The sequence below is a fragment of the Pantherophis guttatus genome, chromosome 8 (genome assembly GCF_059756535.1).
Source record: "Pantherophis guttatus breed Tessera chromosome 8, ASM5975653v1, whole genome shotgun sequence".
NCBI lineage: Eukaryota > Metazoa > Chordata > Lepidosauria > Squamata > Colubridae > Pantherophis > Pantherophis guttatus.
In genome coordinates, this window is record NC_142070.1 from 45,089,083 (window position 1) to 45,102,029 (window position 12,947).

Consider the following 12,947-nt stretch of genomic DNA (forward strand, 5'->3'; position numbering starts at 1 on the left):
CAATTTTTTACTTGGAAAAATAGATACTGTCATTAGTTTTCAGCCAGATTAATAGCTAAAATGGTACTTCGATGGATCAGATATCTTGTATTTGAGGCTTCCCTTTTTATTAAGTCAGTAGTGATAAAGAATAAGATGCCTTAATACAATTTTTTTAATTGTTGGGAGGGATTAAATAAATTTCTATTTATCTTTGTTGTGTTTTTATTTATGTTTGGGCTCTTTCTACAGACATTGGACGTGTATTAAAAATAGTCTAAATGAAGTGTTCAGTTTTTGTTAAAATAAATGGAATTGAAATACGTAAGTTTGATTTGGCAGAATTATGTATCTAAGCCATGTTAAATATTGCTACCAAATAAAATATGGTAACTATTAAAACATCTCAATATCAAAAAGGTTATTGATATACTAATAAGTGAACACATCTAAAAAGTCTGACTGAATAAAAGAAGTTAAATTGAAAGATTTGTTGGTGAAGGAAGAACAGAGGGAAGTATCTAAGAATTCACACAAAGCAATATACTACTATAGCTACTAAATTCAAGCTTCCTTTAAAAATAAAGGTTTTTAAGTGAAAAAGGAAGATTTTAAATGTAGGAGAGCTTGTTCCAGACATTGCGTGTTAGAAAATAGTAATGGAAAAATAGAGAAACAGCAAAAATATGGCCCAGTATGAAATACAGCAAGCGAGGGGTCACAACGCAAGGATGACTTGATGTCAAGGGAGACCTAAGTTAGCCTGTGTTTGAAGCAAAACAAAGTGGCAGAAAAGAGGGATGATATGTGCAAGGAAATGCAAACATACCACTATTTGTAAGAACACAGATGCTGTGCTAACATCAGGCCTACAAAACATCAAGGCAAAGAATTTCAGATTTGGTATTTTTCCATAGGGAGTTAAGATATTTCAGGAACAGCTTTTTGTACAGTTTTAACTACGAAATATTTATGACACAAGGGTTTTTGTTTTTTTAGGGAAAAGCTAATGTATCCGTGGTTCCACAAAAGTTTAATTTAGTGGGGAAACTAGTTCTTTACAGTTTTGTTTATGTCATATTTGGCAAAGAAGAGCTACACAAATTTTGGCAGATTATTTGTATAACAATGTGATTTATATGAAATGAATTCTTCGTAGAAAAATTAATATATTTGCACCTCTGATGAATCAGTATATTTTTCTGAAGAAAGAAGGAACTTTTTTCTCATCTCTCAGAGTCCACAATTGCGAAGCTTCAAAAAAATACAGTCCTTTTATTCAATCAGTCCCTTGTTCTTTGTTTCTATGGAACAGAAATCTAGTTACCTTGACAATTTATTTGAATAGACGAGTTATGGGGGAAAAACAGTTGGAATACCCTATCTCTCTTCTGATGTTTAACATGCAAATCAGATCTTCTAGGTGCAAAGAGAATATTTAAAAGGTAGGTATCTGTGTACTCATACTGTAAACTGTTTTAAGCTGTGAATTATGATCAGTTTAAAACCTGTAAAAGTAAAATTATTTCCTTAAAACTTAAAGCAATAAAGAATTTTATTAAAAACAAGTTATTATTAACTATTATCACTATTATATATTAAATTATTAAAATCAATTAGTAAAAGATTTATCTGTGAACTTAATCTATTTAAGTACCTAGAGCTATTTTGATTCTCTAAATGGATTAAGTATATTATTCAATACGCTTAATTCAATAATAAATAATTTATCTACAGTAACCATCTTACTTAAACAGCCACATAACAAATTTCAGACAAGATATTTATTTTTCTTTTCTCATCAAGTTTTATGCTAATATTTGTAATTTAAGTTTTAAAGGCAGATTACAACATGGTACTCATTCTAGTTATTAAGGCAGAAAATCATACTGATATGCTAAAGTCATGATCCTGAGTTCCTGAATAATGTTCACACACAAGATTTGATTTGTGATTCTACTTCTAGTTTCTTTCATATTTGGGCTTGGGCTAATGTCAATAGATCTTCAAAAGACTGAAACCTCAATTGCAACTCAAACAAGTTATGCCACTAAACGTTGCTATGAGTCTATGCTGCCTTGGAAACACCCATTTCCATAAGCCAAGAGCAGAAGGATAAATAGAAGAGGGCATATTCCCAAGACTGCTGTTTTTTGGATGTTTTATAAAAACGATACTTCTAAAGAAGAATTTTGGAAAAAAATAAAGTATAGAGACCTGTTGATAAGAAATGTAGTTATGACAGTAAAGGTAATCCTTGTGATCTGCCTTTGATTGCCAGCTACTTATTTAAATGATCTTGGAAGGAAATATTTAGATATATGTTTATATTATAGGTAACTGATTCTAAGGTCTGGAAAAAGAAAACTTACCTGGAAAAGCCAAAGAAACAATAAAATATAACCTTAAATTAGCTCATTCAGCCATGTTGTCAACGTACAGAAAACAAAATTTGCTTCAGAAGTCTTTACATTCAGTAAGTACATTTTTAAAGATGAAAAATTAATTTTAACTTCTCTCTATTAGTTTATGTTTCATATAATTATTTCAAACCAGTAGAAGTAACAATGAAACAAATGTAATAATGATTTCGGATATATGTAATGTGGTTTAGTAGAACATTGATACTAAATGGGTGTTCCTAGAGCTTCACAATAAAATTACAAGAATTACTATTATTTTTCTTCATACTTTTTAATACAAATGCTAAGCTATAAATAGTTTTGAAACACAAATGTAGACTATAACAACAGCAAAGAGCAAGGAAAAATGTACCATTAAGGAGCACATTTTACAAATACACACAAAAAATAAAATAAAAAGTGAGCTCAACATGTATAAAGCCAACATTAAGCATGCACAAAGCCAACATTAAGCATTTCCATAAATCAAGGAATGCTTTATTCAGTCCTGGCTGAATGTTGAAAAATATTCTCAAGTAAACCTAATAGATTCCCCCCCCCTTGCACAGTGGGCCTGCAAATAATTATAAAGTTTCACATCTATAATTGCAATGTATAGTATATTACTATTTTACATCATATTTTTTTTTAAATCTCAAATATAGAAGTCTATTGTGTATCAATCAAATTGACTCCATATCTATTTAGCTGTAAAAAAAACCTGTAATTTTTGTCTTTTTTCTTCTTGTAGTTTTTTCAACATTTTACCTTTGAGATAAATAAAAACATTTTTATTTTTTAAAATAACATTAATATGTTTTAAAAACATTTTAAAAATATTAGTGCTTGCTAGTAATTATATTAACTATAGAAATGAAGGACAGATGACACACAACTACTTGCCTAGATTTCAGCAATGAAAATTATTTTTTCCATATTCAAATAAATAGATTGTTGCAGTACTGTATTGGACCCCAGTAAACTTTTATGATCTTTTCTACAGGATGATAAAGAAATTGTTGCTTTACCTCCAATTCATAAGCAACCAATGGAAAATGTGGCAAAGGTATGTATATTTCAATAATAATGAATTCTTTCTTTCAATAAAACGTATGGTATATTCTATGAGGTTTACCCCATAGAAAATAGGCTTAGGGAGCAAGGCCTAAATGTACATCCTAAAAATCAAATTGAACATGAATTGAAATCAGAAATAGTGTTTTTTCTTGAACAGGAACAAAATTTGAATCATCATCTGGCAGTTTTTGCTAAAACTCAGCCAGAAGAGGAACTGGTTGAATGGAGGCTAGGTTATAATTAGGAATAAAATGTGGTATCTGACAATACAAAAAGAGCAAAATTCACCAGGCAAGCTGCAATGAGCAGCCCCTCCCCTCCATAAATCTGGCTGTGATGTCAACAAAGAGGCAATCATTTGCAGATACAGCCAGACATCTCTACTGCCAAGATCTTAATATGTCCAGGAGGCCTCTGTAGTGCAAAGAGGCACATGTTCTTACCCATAATTGGTACTTTGCTAATACTGTAATGTGATGTACTGATCAACGCTGCTCCCTGTTGCTCATAAGGTGAGTTCTATACTTCATCTGAATTACCTGAATGAGCTATTGGATCTAGCAGAACCAGAATAAAGGCATATAAACCAATATTTAGAAGATTGTATAGATCTTGCACAATAACAAGTAAAGCCTGTGAAGTTTGTTTATACAACTTTCCGAATCAAGACGTCAAAGTGTACTGTATTGACCATGGCAAGAGATAGATTACAGAGTGGGATATCAGTATCTTCAATGCTTGGAAAGCAATAATTTCCTGGGTCCCTAATGAAAGTTAGATGACATATGATACCAACAATATACAAGAGTTGAGATAATAAGATATATAAGTTGAGATACAACTCCATATCAGCCTGGCTTTAAACTTCAATATATGATTTAAACTTCTGCCTATTTTATTAACTCTACCCAATGTACTATCTTGTCTGAGAGGAATTCTGATCTTCAAAGCTTAATTTCTTTTCAAACATTATTGGTTAGTTCCTCTAAAAATGATCCAGCATAATTGTTAATGCTTTTTATTTGGCAATTTGGTCTTCTATAAATTCTTGCTGTTTCAATATAAGTTCGATTTCAAAAACTCGTGAACTAAAATTCTTATTTTTCCAAATATATTAATTTTGTACACATATTTCCTTCATACTGTATATAATTTTCTCTAAAACAGAGTTTCTCCATCTTGGCAATTATATGTGGACTCTAATGAATAGAATTTCCCAACCAGTGAATTGAAGTCCACACATCTTAAAGTTGTTAAGGCTGAGAAGCATTGCTTTAGAATAATGCATTATACCTATACTATATTATACCTATACTCCTGTAGTCAATGGAGAGGTGTCCTAGAGGCTATTTTGGATTTCTGCTTGCAGGTTGAAAAAGCTTCCCGTGGACATGACGTTTGTCTTCCCTCTGCCACTGAAATTGCAAAAAGTAGAAACAAATAAGGGGCAGATCAAAAAGCAGTCTATGTATAGTTGCTTCTTGATTTATGATATTATACCCGATTTTATGACCTTTTTGCCATGATTGTTAAGTTAATAACTGCAGTTGTTAAGTGAATCACATGATCCTTAAGTAAATCTGGCTTCTTCCATTGGTTTTGCTTGTCAGAAGGTGGTTGGGTAGGTCACAATTGGTGATCACATGACCTGGGGATGCTGTAACCATCATAAATACATGCCGGTTGCCAAGTGCATGGATTTGGATCACGTGACTATGGTTATACTGCAAAGTTCGTAAGTGTGAGGACTGATTGTAAGTCACTTTTTCAATGCCATTGTAACTTTGAATGGTAGCTAAACTAATGATTGTAACTTGAGGACTATCTGTATGTTATAGGAAAATCCACAGGTTTCTAGGAGAGGTGGGAAAACTATGTCAGCAAGGTTCATTTTGCACCTATTGACATAAATATGAGGGCAGCAAAAAGCAGAACACTTCCCGCCCCCCCCCCTGCTCTTTTATTCTTATTAGTGGGAGCCCAGCACGGCTTTTTTGAAGGCTCTAACATCAAAGTTCCTTACCCATCACAAAATTGAGATACAAAATGACGTCTATATGCAGTTTAGTTTCCAGGGTATTCAAAATCTGAGGTATTCGAATTATACCAATTTGCAATATCACAATGATTTAGTTAATCAAGAAAATTGGCAAAATTCATATACAGGTAACCCTCGCCTTACAACAGTTCAATTAGTGACTATTCAAAGTTACAACGCCACTGAGAAAAGTGACTTATGACTGTTTTTCACACTTACGTTACAGCATCCCCATGGTCACCTGATCAACATTCAGACACTTGGCAACTGACTGACATTTATGACAGTTGCAATGTCCCAGGGTCATGTGATTGCCTTTTGCGATCTTCTGACAAGCAAAGTCAATGTGGCAAGCAGGATTCACGTAACAACCATGTTGCTAACTTAACAGTTGTAGTTAACTTAACTTAACAAATGTGGCAAGAAAGGTCATAAAATGGGGCAAAATTCACTTAACAAATGTATCACTTAACAACAGAAATTTTGGGCTCAGTTGTGATTGTAAGTTGAGGACTACCTATATAACAAAGGAGCTGCATAATAAAAATATAATGTATTATAAGAATACTAATATCAGCCATCAGCCACACATCAAGCACCAATTATATAGCTGATTAGCTTTCAGCCTTGACAACAGCCAGCTGAGATCTCTAATCCTTTGCAGTTACCTTCAGATAATGATTGTTTTCATCTCCACAAGTACCGTACTTATCTAATGTGAACATTTGGGAACTGACAGAACAATAATTCTACATTAAACATATTTGTCTTTATTTTTAGCCTTCCAGCAACTTGAATCTCCAAAAATGCACTAGTGATATGCTCCACGAAATGTTTTTATCACCACATATTTCAAAGTCACAGAAACATGTATACAAAGATATGTGCTCAAAATGGACTGGGGTGAGTTACCATCTGACTTTCTTAATAAAGAAGTAGGAGAATACGCATCATCTTAATGAACAGTTTAAGAATAGTCCAAGGCAGATGCATAAAAGTGATAAAAATAGTTAAATAAGAAACATTAATATGCTTCTTTTAAAAATAGAATCAATTATTCATGCTATAAAATATAGAATGCTATCTGGAGCATAGCAGTAAAATATTGTGCATCTGCTGATTTTATTATTGGCGGGGGAGTATTGGAGATTTATTTGCAAAATCCTTAACAGTTGAACTCAATTTCTTCCTCAAGAATGTACAAAGAATGGATATCGGGCTTTCTTTGTTGGAGGTGAAAAAAATCTTGAGAGTTCATTGATTCATGAATTATGATCATGTGTCATTTGGTATCTCTTTGGAATGGAACTGTAAAGTATATAGTGAGGTTTATGGGGATTTTTCTAAGTGTTAAAGATGTTAATGGGATGTTGATTTATATATCAATGCTTTGGCATCTGACTGTTATGAGGAGTGATGGCTATATGGAAGGTGTCTAAAAGAATTATACTGAGAAACTAGAAAAGTTATGTTACAGATGTTAAGGAATGGCTTTTGAAAATGTGTTATTTATTCATCTTGGAAATCAGTGTCTTCTAATCAAAGAATGAAACAATATACGCTACTGTTTATCAGACATGGGCAACTTTGGATCACTACTCTCATAATTCTTGAGCATTAAATAGAATGGATGGGATTGATGTGAATTGTGTTTCAAAACATCTGGCATAGACCACCTGGACCCTTGGATTAAGTTGTGATCACTGTTAGTAGAAAGAAAGTAGTATGACCTGTGGCCCCAATATGTCCCTTTGCTATAATAAGGATTTCAAAGAGAAAACTATGTTCTAAAAAAATGAAAAGAAATTAGTATTTTAATGAAGAAGCAAAACAACTGATAACCCCTTTTCAGTAATCACAGAGTTATCACTATGCCCTTGTTATTAGTTGGTAATACATCCAAATAAAATAGTATTTTTAAGAAGATAGTTAGCAAACAGATTAATAGTTAAAAATATTAAAGATATTAAATTGCCTCTAGAAACAAAGATGCCACTGGAATATTCCATATGTAAAAATAACTGAAGAAACAGACATGAAAGTGAAGAAGCACTTAAAGGTAGGTGATTATTTTTTTCCTTTAAATATTTGGAAAAACCTGGAAAGCAAGTATTTTCCTAATGTGTGTTTTGGTTCCTTCCAGCATCAAATGTATTTTCATTTTGCTAAAAGACTGAATCGCCCTTTAAGCAATAAAAGACACCTTTACAATACAGAGACATTCATCATGAAGGTAAGAGAAACCATTCCATAAATCCCACTTCTCTAATATAATTTTGGGAAGTGTTGTGCCATTAAATAATAGACAGGTAAATTGATAAACTTATGGCTTAACTGTATATTCTCCCACTCTTCAATCAGTGTAATTTTAAAATAATTTGTTCAAATGGAAGATTAAAGATTTTATAAATTTGCTGATCATGTTGTTAATGGAATCTGTTTCTGTTGAATTGGTATTTTTCAAAATATTTGATCACAAACTCCAACTTGGTTTCAAAGGAGTGGAATCAGTTCCTTTGTTATAAGAGCACATCTATATATTAGTAAAACTCTGATTTGATTTATCTGTTTCTCTGTACTCTCAAATTAGCCCAAATGGTGTATTATACCGCAACAACCTTTGAATCAAGGTACTTAAAATCTGCTAAATTAAAGAGTTTGTAAAAAAAACCAAACAGGTCCATTATTCCTGTGGAACTGAAATTTCTAGTTTTATTCACAAAGCTGTGGCCGTTGCAGTTTCCCCACAGTCACATGATGGTGATTTCCAATGGTCCTTGCCAGCTTCTCACAAAGAAAGTTGGGGAAGCTGGCAGGAAGTCAGAAGTCACTCCCACTCCCATTGCTTTTTGGTTCACTCATGATCATTCCATGTATCTCTTTAGTTAAGATAATATTGACTTGTTCAATTTGATTTCTTACAATTATTTTTCTATTTATGATATGTATTCTTCTTAGATAATCACAGAACTGGCTGGCAGTAATGTAAAAAAGAAATGGTTAGCCTAAAATTTAATATTCATCCTGGTGACATCAGACTGTACAAAGGATGACCCAACAGGTCACAGAGTTGTCTAGTCAGTAAGAAAAATTGATGGATTTTCTTTTGTTAGATACCTCTATTTGTTATCCCAAACACTGGAAAAAATAAAGTAAAACTGAAGTGGGATTTAAAAGCATAGGAAATTGCTATGTCTAAAAAGTCAATAATAACAACCACCTTGAATAAATTTTCACTTAAGGATAATTTTTATTCAAATTTATACTAATTGCAAATACGGGTACTATATATTAGTAAAATTTAAGTTTGTTTTATTCTTTCTAAGCCTTTAATGTTCTACTTCCATGGAAGGAAAGAGATACTTGGGGTACTGTCCTCATTACAAAAAAATTATGCTTATTACAGTGGTGGGTTTCAAATTTTTTTACTAGGGCATGGCATGGCTTGGTGGGCGTGGCTTGGTGGGCGTGGCAGGGGAAAGATACTGTAAAATCTCCATTCCCTCCCCACTCCAGGGGAAGGTTTCTGCAAAATCCCCATTTCCTCCCGATCAGCTGGGACTTGGGAGGCAGAGAATAGATGGGGGAGGGGCCAGTCAGAATTTTATTACTGGTTCTCCGAACTACTCAAAATTTCCGCTACCGGTTCTCCAGAACTGGTCAGAACCTGCTGAAACCCACCTCTGGCTTATTAATAGATAATGTACTTATAATTTATGTACCTAATTACAAAACTCTTATTTCTCTTTAGCAGGAAGGAGACGGTAGAGGTCAGGTCAAAAGTTACCATGCAGCTGTCAATATTTGTTCAGAGGAGCCTCTGGTTAGAGACAAAATCTCTGAACTCACTGAAAATTCCAAATACAAAACAAAAACACAAAAATCAATGCAAAACTACAGAGAGTTCCCCCAAAGGCAAACAAGTGGCGACTTTCTTCATTTAGAAGAAAAAGACACAATCCAGGATAATAAATTCAACAGAAGAATAATATATTTATCCAGAAGCACACTTTCAGGCTCTCTGCAGTTCTCAGACATAAATGGATCAGAAGAGAATGAAGCAAAAAAGGCTGTTCACAAGGGTTACAGTTTTTTGACTACATCTCATCTGAAAACCGAGACAGAAGAAACTAAACCCCGTAGCATTTTCCTAATGGAAACCCTGAATGCCACAAATGATGTAATCTGTTGTCAGAAGAGCCCAGCAGACACAAAAACAAGTAGGGATGTAGTGAGAGGACGAATCCATTTGCCCTGTTTAACCAGAAAGAAAAAGTTTATGATCTATATCTGCGGAGGTTATCAAGGTACTTCTATAAATTTTATAGAAGACCTATATCTAATCTAAACAAGAATGAATATTCCTTGAGATTTAAATAGTTTTTAAAATTATTATTCAAACAATTAGGAAGCCAAGTAATAGCATCATCTGAAACATGAATATATCTGTAATTCTATATTTTTGTTCATTTGGTACATTTTTTAATAAATTAAAACCTTCATAGTCGGACAGCACATGATACAAGAACACTAAGCTAAATATGTTTGGATGTAGTTAGTAGCTGGATAGTGTGTATATGTATGGGCTTGTGTATGTATTCAAATAAACTAAAGTAATTAATAGAGATTCTCTTTCTAATTCAATGGGCATTCTTTTTTATACAAGTATTCTTGGGACCATTCAAAGTTAAAATGGCACTAAAGTGATTTATGACTATTTTTCACACTTAATGAGCATTGCAGCATACTGATCAATATTCAGATGCTTGACAGCTGGCATGTATTTATGGCTGTTGCAGTGTTCCAGGCCAGGGTCATGGAATCACCTTTTGCAACTTTTTGACTAGTAAAGTCAATGGGGAGGCCAGATTCATTTAACAACTGTGTTACTAACTTAACAACTGTAGTGATTAACTTAACTGTGGCAAGAAAGGTCATAAAATGGAACAAAATACACTTAAAAACTGTGTTGCTTAGTAATGGAAATTTTGGGATCAATTGTGGTCATAAGTCAAGGACCACTTGTATTACAGTTAGATTTCTGGATATAAATGCAACTCTGCCAATTCTTTTTTTTAAGTTTTAGATGTTACATAGGATTGCTTTAAATCAAGATAACGCTGTTTAGCAATTTTGCTTTGTTATTTTAATTAGATTCAGAAGTAGAACGAAATGCATTAATGGAGAAATCCTTCCCATGGCTATACAACTACTGTAAAAAGAGAGGTTATGACTTCCATGTGTTTGATCTAAGGTGGGGAGTAAAAGATGGTATCACTAATGATCATCAAATGGCTTCTCTACATACAAGGACATTAAAGAAATGCCAGAAATTGGGATTCCAAACCTTTATCGTAAGTTGAATAGAATTCGCAATACATTTTCATCTGACATTTTTATTGTGCAGTCTTATATGTTTTGGTGACGTTTGTTTGCTCTGATTAGTCCTGAGTTCACTCATCATGGTAAGAAATGACCATGGCTTGTTAAATAGACAACAACTGGCTGAATTTACACTTCAAACTAGGCCCTAATGTTTGGTTTGGACTTAGTGTGATATGGGAATCCAATACATAACTGTATTTTGTAAGCCACTGGTTCTCAACCTGTGGTTTGTGGATCTGTGGAGGACCGTGATGTTGTCACAGGGGGCCCATGAAGAAATGTTACAATTGAAATCTTGAGTAAAGTCTCGGGGGTCCGTGGCCATAGTCTGTGACCACAAAATGTATTTAAAAAGGGTCTGTGGTAAAGAAAAGATTGAGAATCACTGTTGTAGGTCACTATTTATGGCTAATCAAAGAGAACAAAAATTTCCTGACAATTAGAACAATTAATCAGCACAATGACTTGCCTCCAGAAGTTGTGGGTGCTCCAATACTGGAGGTTTTTAAGACGAGATTGCACAACCATTTGTCTGAAAGGGTATGGGGTTTCCTACTTCAGCAGGAGGTTGGACTAGAAGACATCCAAGGTCCTTTCCAACTCTTTTATTCTGTTAATCTAACCCTATGATTCGTTTTCAATATTCCATAGTTGAAACCAGCCACATACAAATCCAACTAATGAAACGTTTTGGTCTTAAGAACCTATTTCTGTTACAAATCTACTAGATGAAAGAAAAAGCAGAATTCACCTATGTACCAAAATTAATTGGATCATCTTCATAACATTTGCTTCATTGGATTGCTTAATTTCCAATTGGCACAATATATTAAATAAATTGGAATGCCATCAGCTTCAGAGAAAATAATGATTTGTTTGCTAAGAATCATTTTAAAATTATTTTCCATGCTGCATTTCAGGTTTTTATTGGCCAGAAGTATGATGATCTCTCTCTTCCAGAAATAATAGGCAAGGAAATTTTTGAGTTAATTAAAGCCACGGTGATACGTAGGAAGCTGAATATCAAAACATCAAAGAACGTACCCCCTGCTGATTTGAAAGATGAAATCAAAGTAGAGAGAAATGAAAGTCAAAGTGAAATTGTTCAGGATTTCCAGGATCCTGATGCAATGGAAGAGTTTGAAGCTGAGATAAGCAGCCAAAAAGAACATGAAGTGATTAATTCAAATGAATTGGATCTGCTTAATACTTCTTTACTCACCCAAAAGACTGTAGCTGAATATGAGAAAGAACTTCAGCTTTTGAATCAATGGTACAAGGTGGATGAAAACTGCATCCCTGCAGTTTACAAGCTTCAACCTATTTGGTAGGTTGGGTTTTGATTTTTTTAATTGGCTGATGGCATTGGTTACTCTAATAAATTATTTTTGCAGGAACCTCAAAGAGAGGAATATGCCTTTCATAGACCGGTTTGATACCACTGACTATGGTATCTTGTGGACTGCCTACAAGATTTATTTTATGATAATTTCCAGTCAGCAATCAAAGGGGAACAGAATTTCAGCCCAGTAACACTGTGAGATACTGCAGGGCATGACACTTCCCTACAGTAAGGCTGTGTATTACTTTGAAAAGATGTTTCATGTATTTGTTTCATGTTGCTCTGCTTAGACCTCGACTTACTGAAGCATCAAGGCAAGAACATCAAATGCATATGACAGTGAGGCAGCTAGCTGAAACTAGCAAAGCTAAACTATATGTTATCACTTAGAAATGTATTAAATACATGCAATACACTAAACCAAAGTTAAGCAAACCAAACCTTCCAACTCTGTTATTCTATCTTGAAATATTTAGGGTCTTTGGACTTTATTAACACTAAACTTGCTATTTTTCTTATGCCTTCATGAATAATATCACTTGATTCAGGGCATCTGGAATATTTGCATGACTGTGGTAAATTAAATTTGCATTGACTCTATTTGTTTTTAGAAAATTAAAGTTAAAACTAGGAGAACTCAAGCCTGTGGGTGCAAATTTAAGTAAGAGTTCCCTCATCTTTCTCCAAATGATATCTATTCTATTTATGATAAAAGTAAGAAATT

At 33.5% G+C, this 12,947-nt stretch overlaps 1 protein-coding gene across 5 annotated transcripts in view; it reads left to right on the top strand.

The window, feature by feature from the left end:
- RWDD4 (RWD domain containing 4) overlaps nt 1-12,947 on the top strand; it is a 60,694-nt gene that overhangs the window by 7,427 nt on the left and 40,320 nt on the right. The window contains exons 1-9 of one of the 5 annotated variants that reach the window (XM_087874711.1): nt 1,292-1,424; nt 2,316-2,455; nt 3,385-3,447; nt 6,277-6,399; nt 7,478-7,555; nt 7,640-7,729; nt 9,248-9,803; nt 10,651-10,850; nt 11,802-12,208. In XM_087874711.1, the coding sequence (XP_087730837.1) occupies nt 2,405-2,455; nt 3,385-3,447; nt 6,277-6,399; nt 7,478-7,555; nt 7,640-7,729; nt 9,248-9,803; nt 10,651-10,850; nt 11,802-12,208 (1,568 nt within the window). In that variant the 5' untranslated portion in view covers nt 1,292-1,424; nt 2,316-2,404. Of the gene's footprint in view, nt 1-1,291; nt 1,425-2,315; nt 2,456-3,384; nt 3,448-3,799; nt 3,971-6,276; nt 6,400-7,477; nt 7,556-7,639; nt 7,730-9,247; nt 9,804-10,650; nt 10,851-11,801; nt 12,209-12,947 lie in introns of those variants that run through there. The other 4 variants (XM_087874712.1, XM_087874713.1, XM_034442821.3 and 1 more) reach the window with 4 other exon arrangements.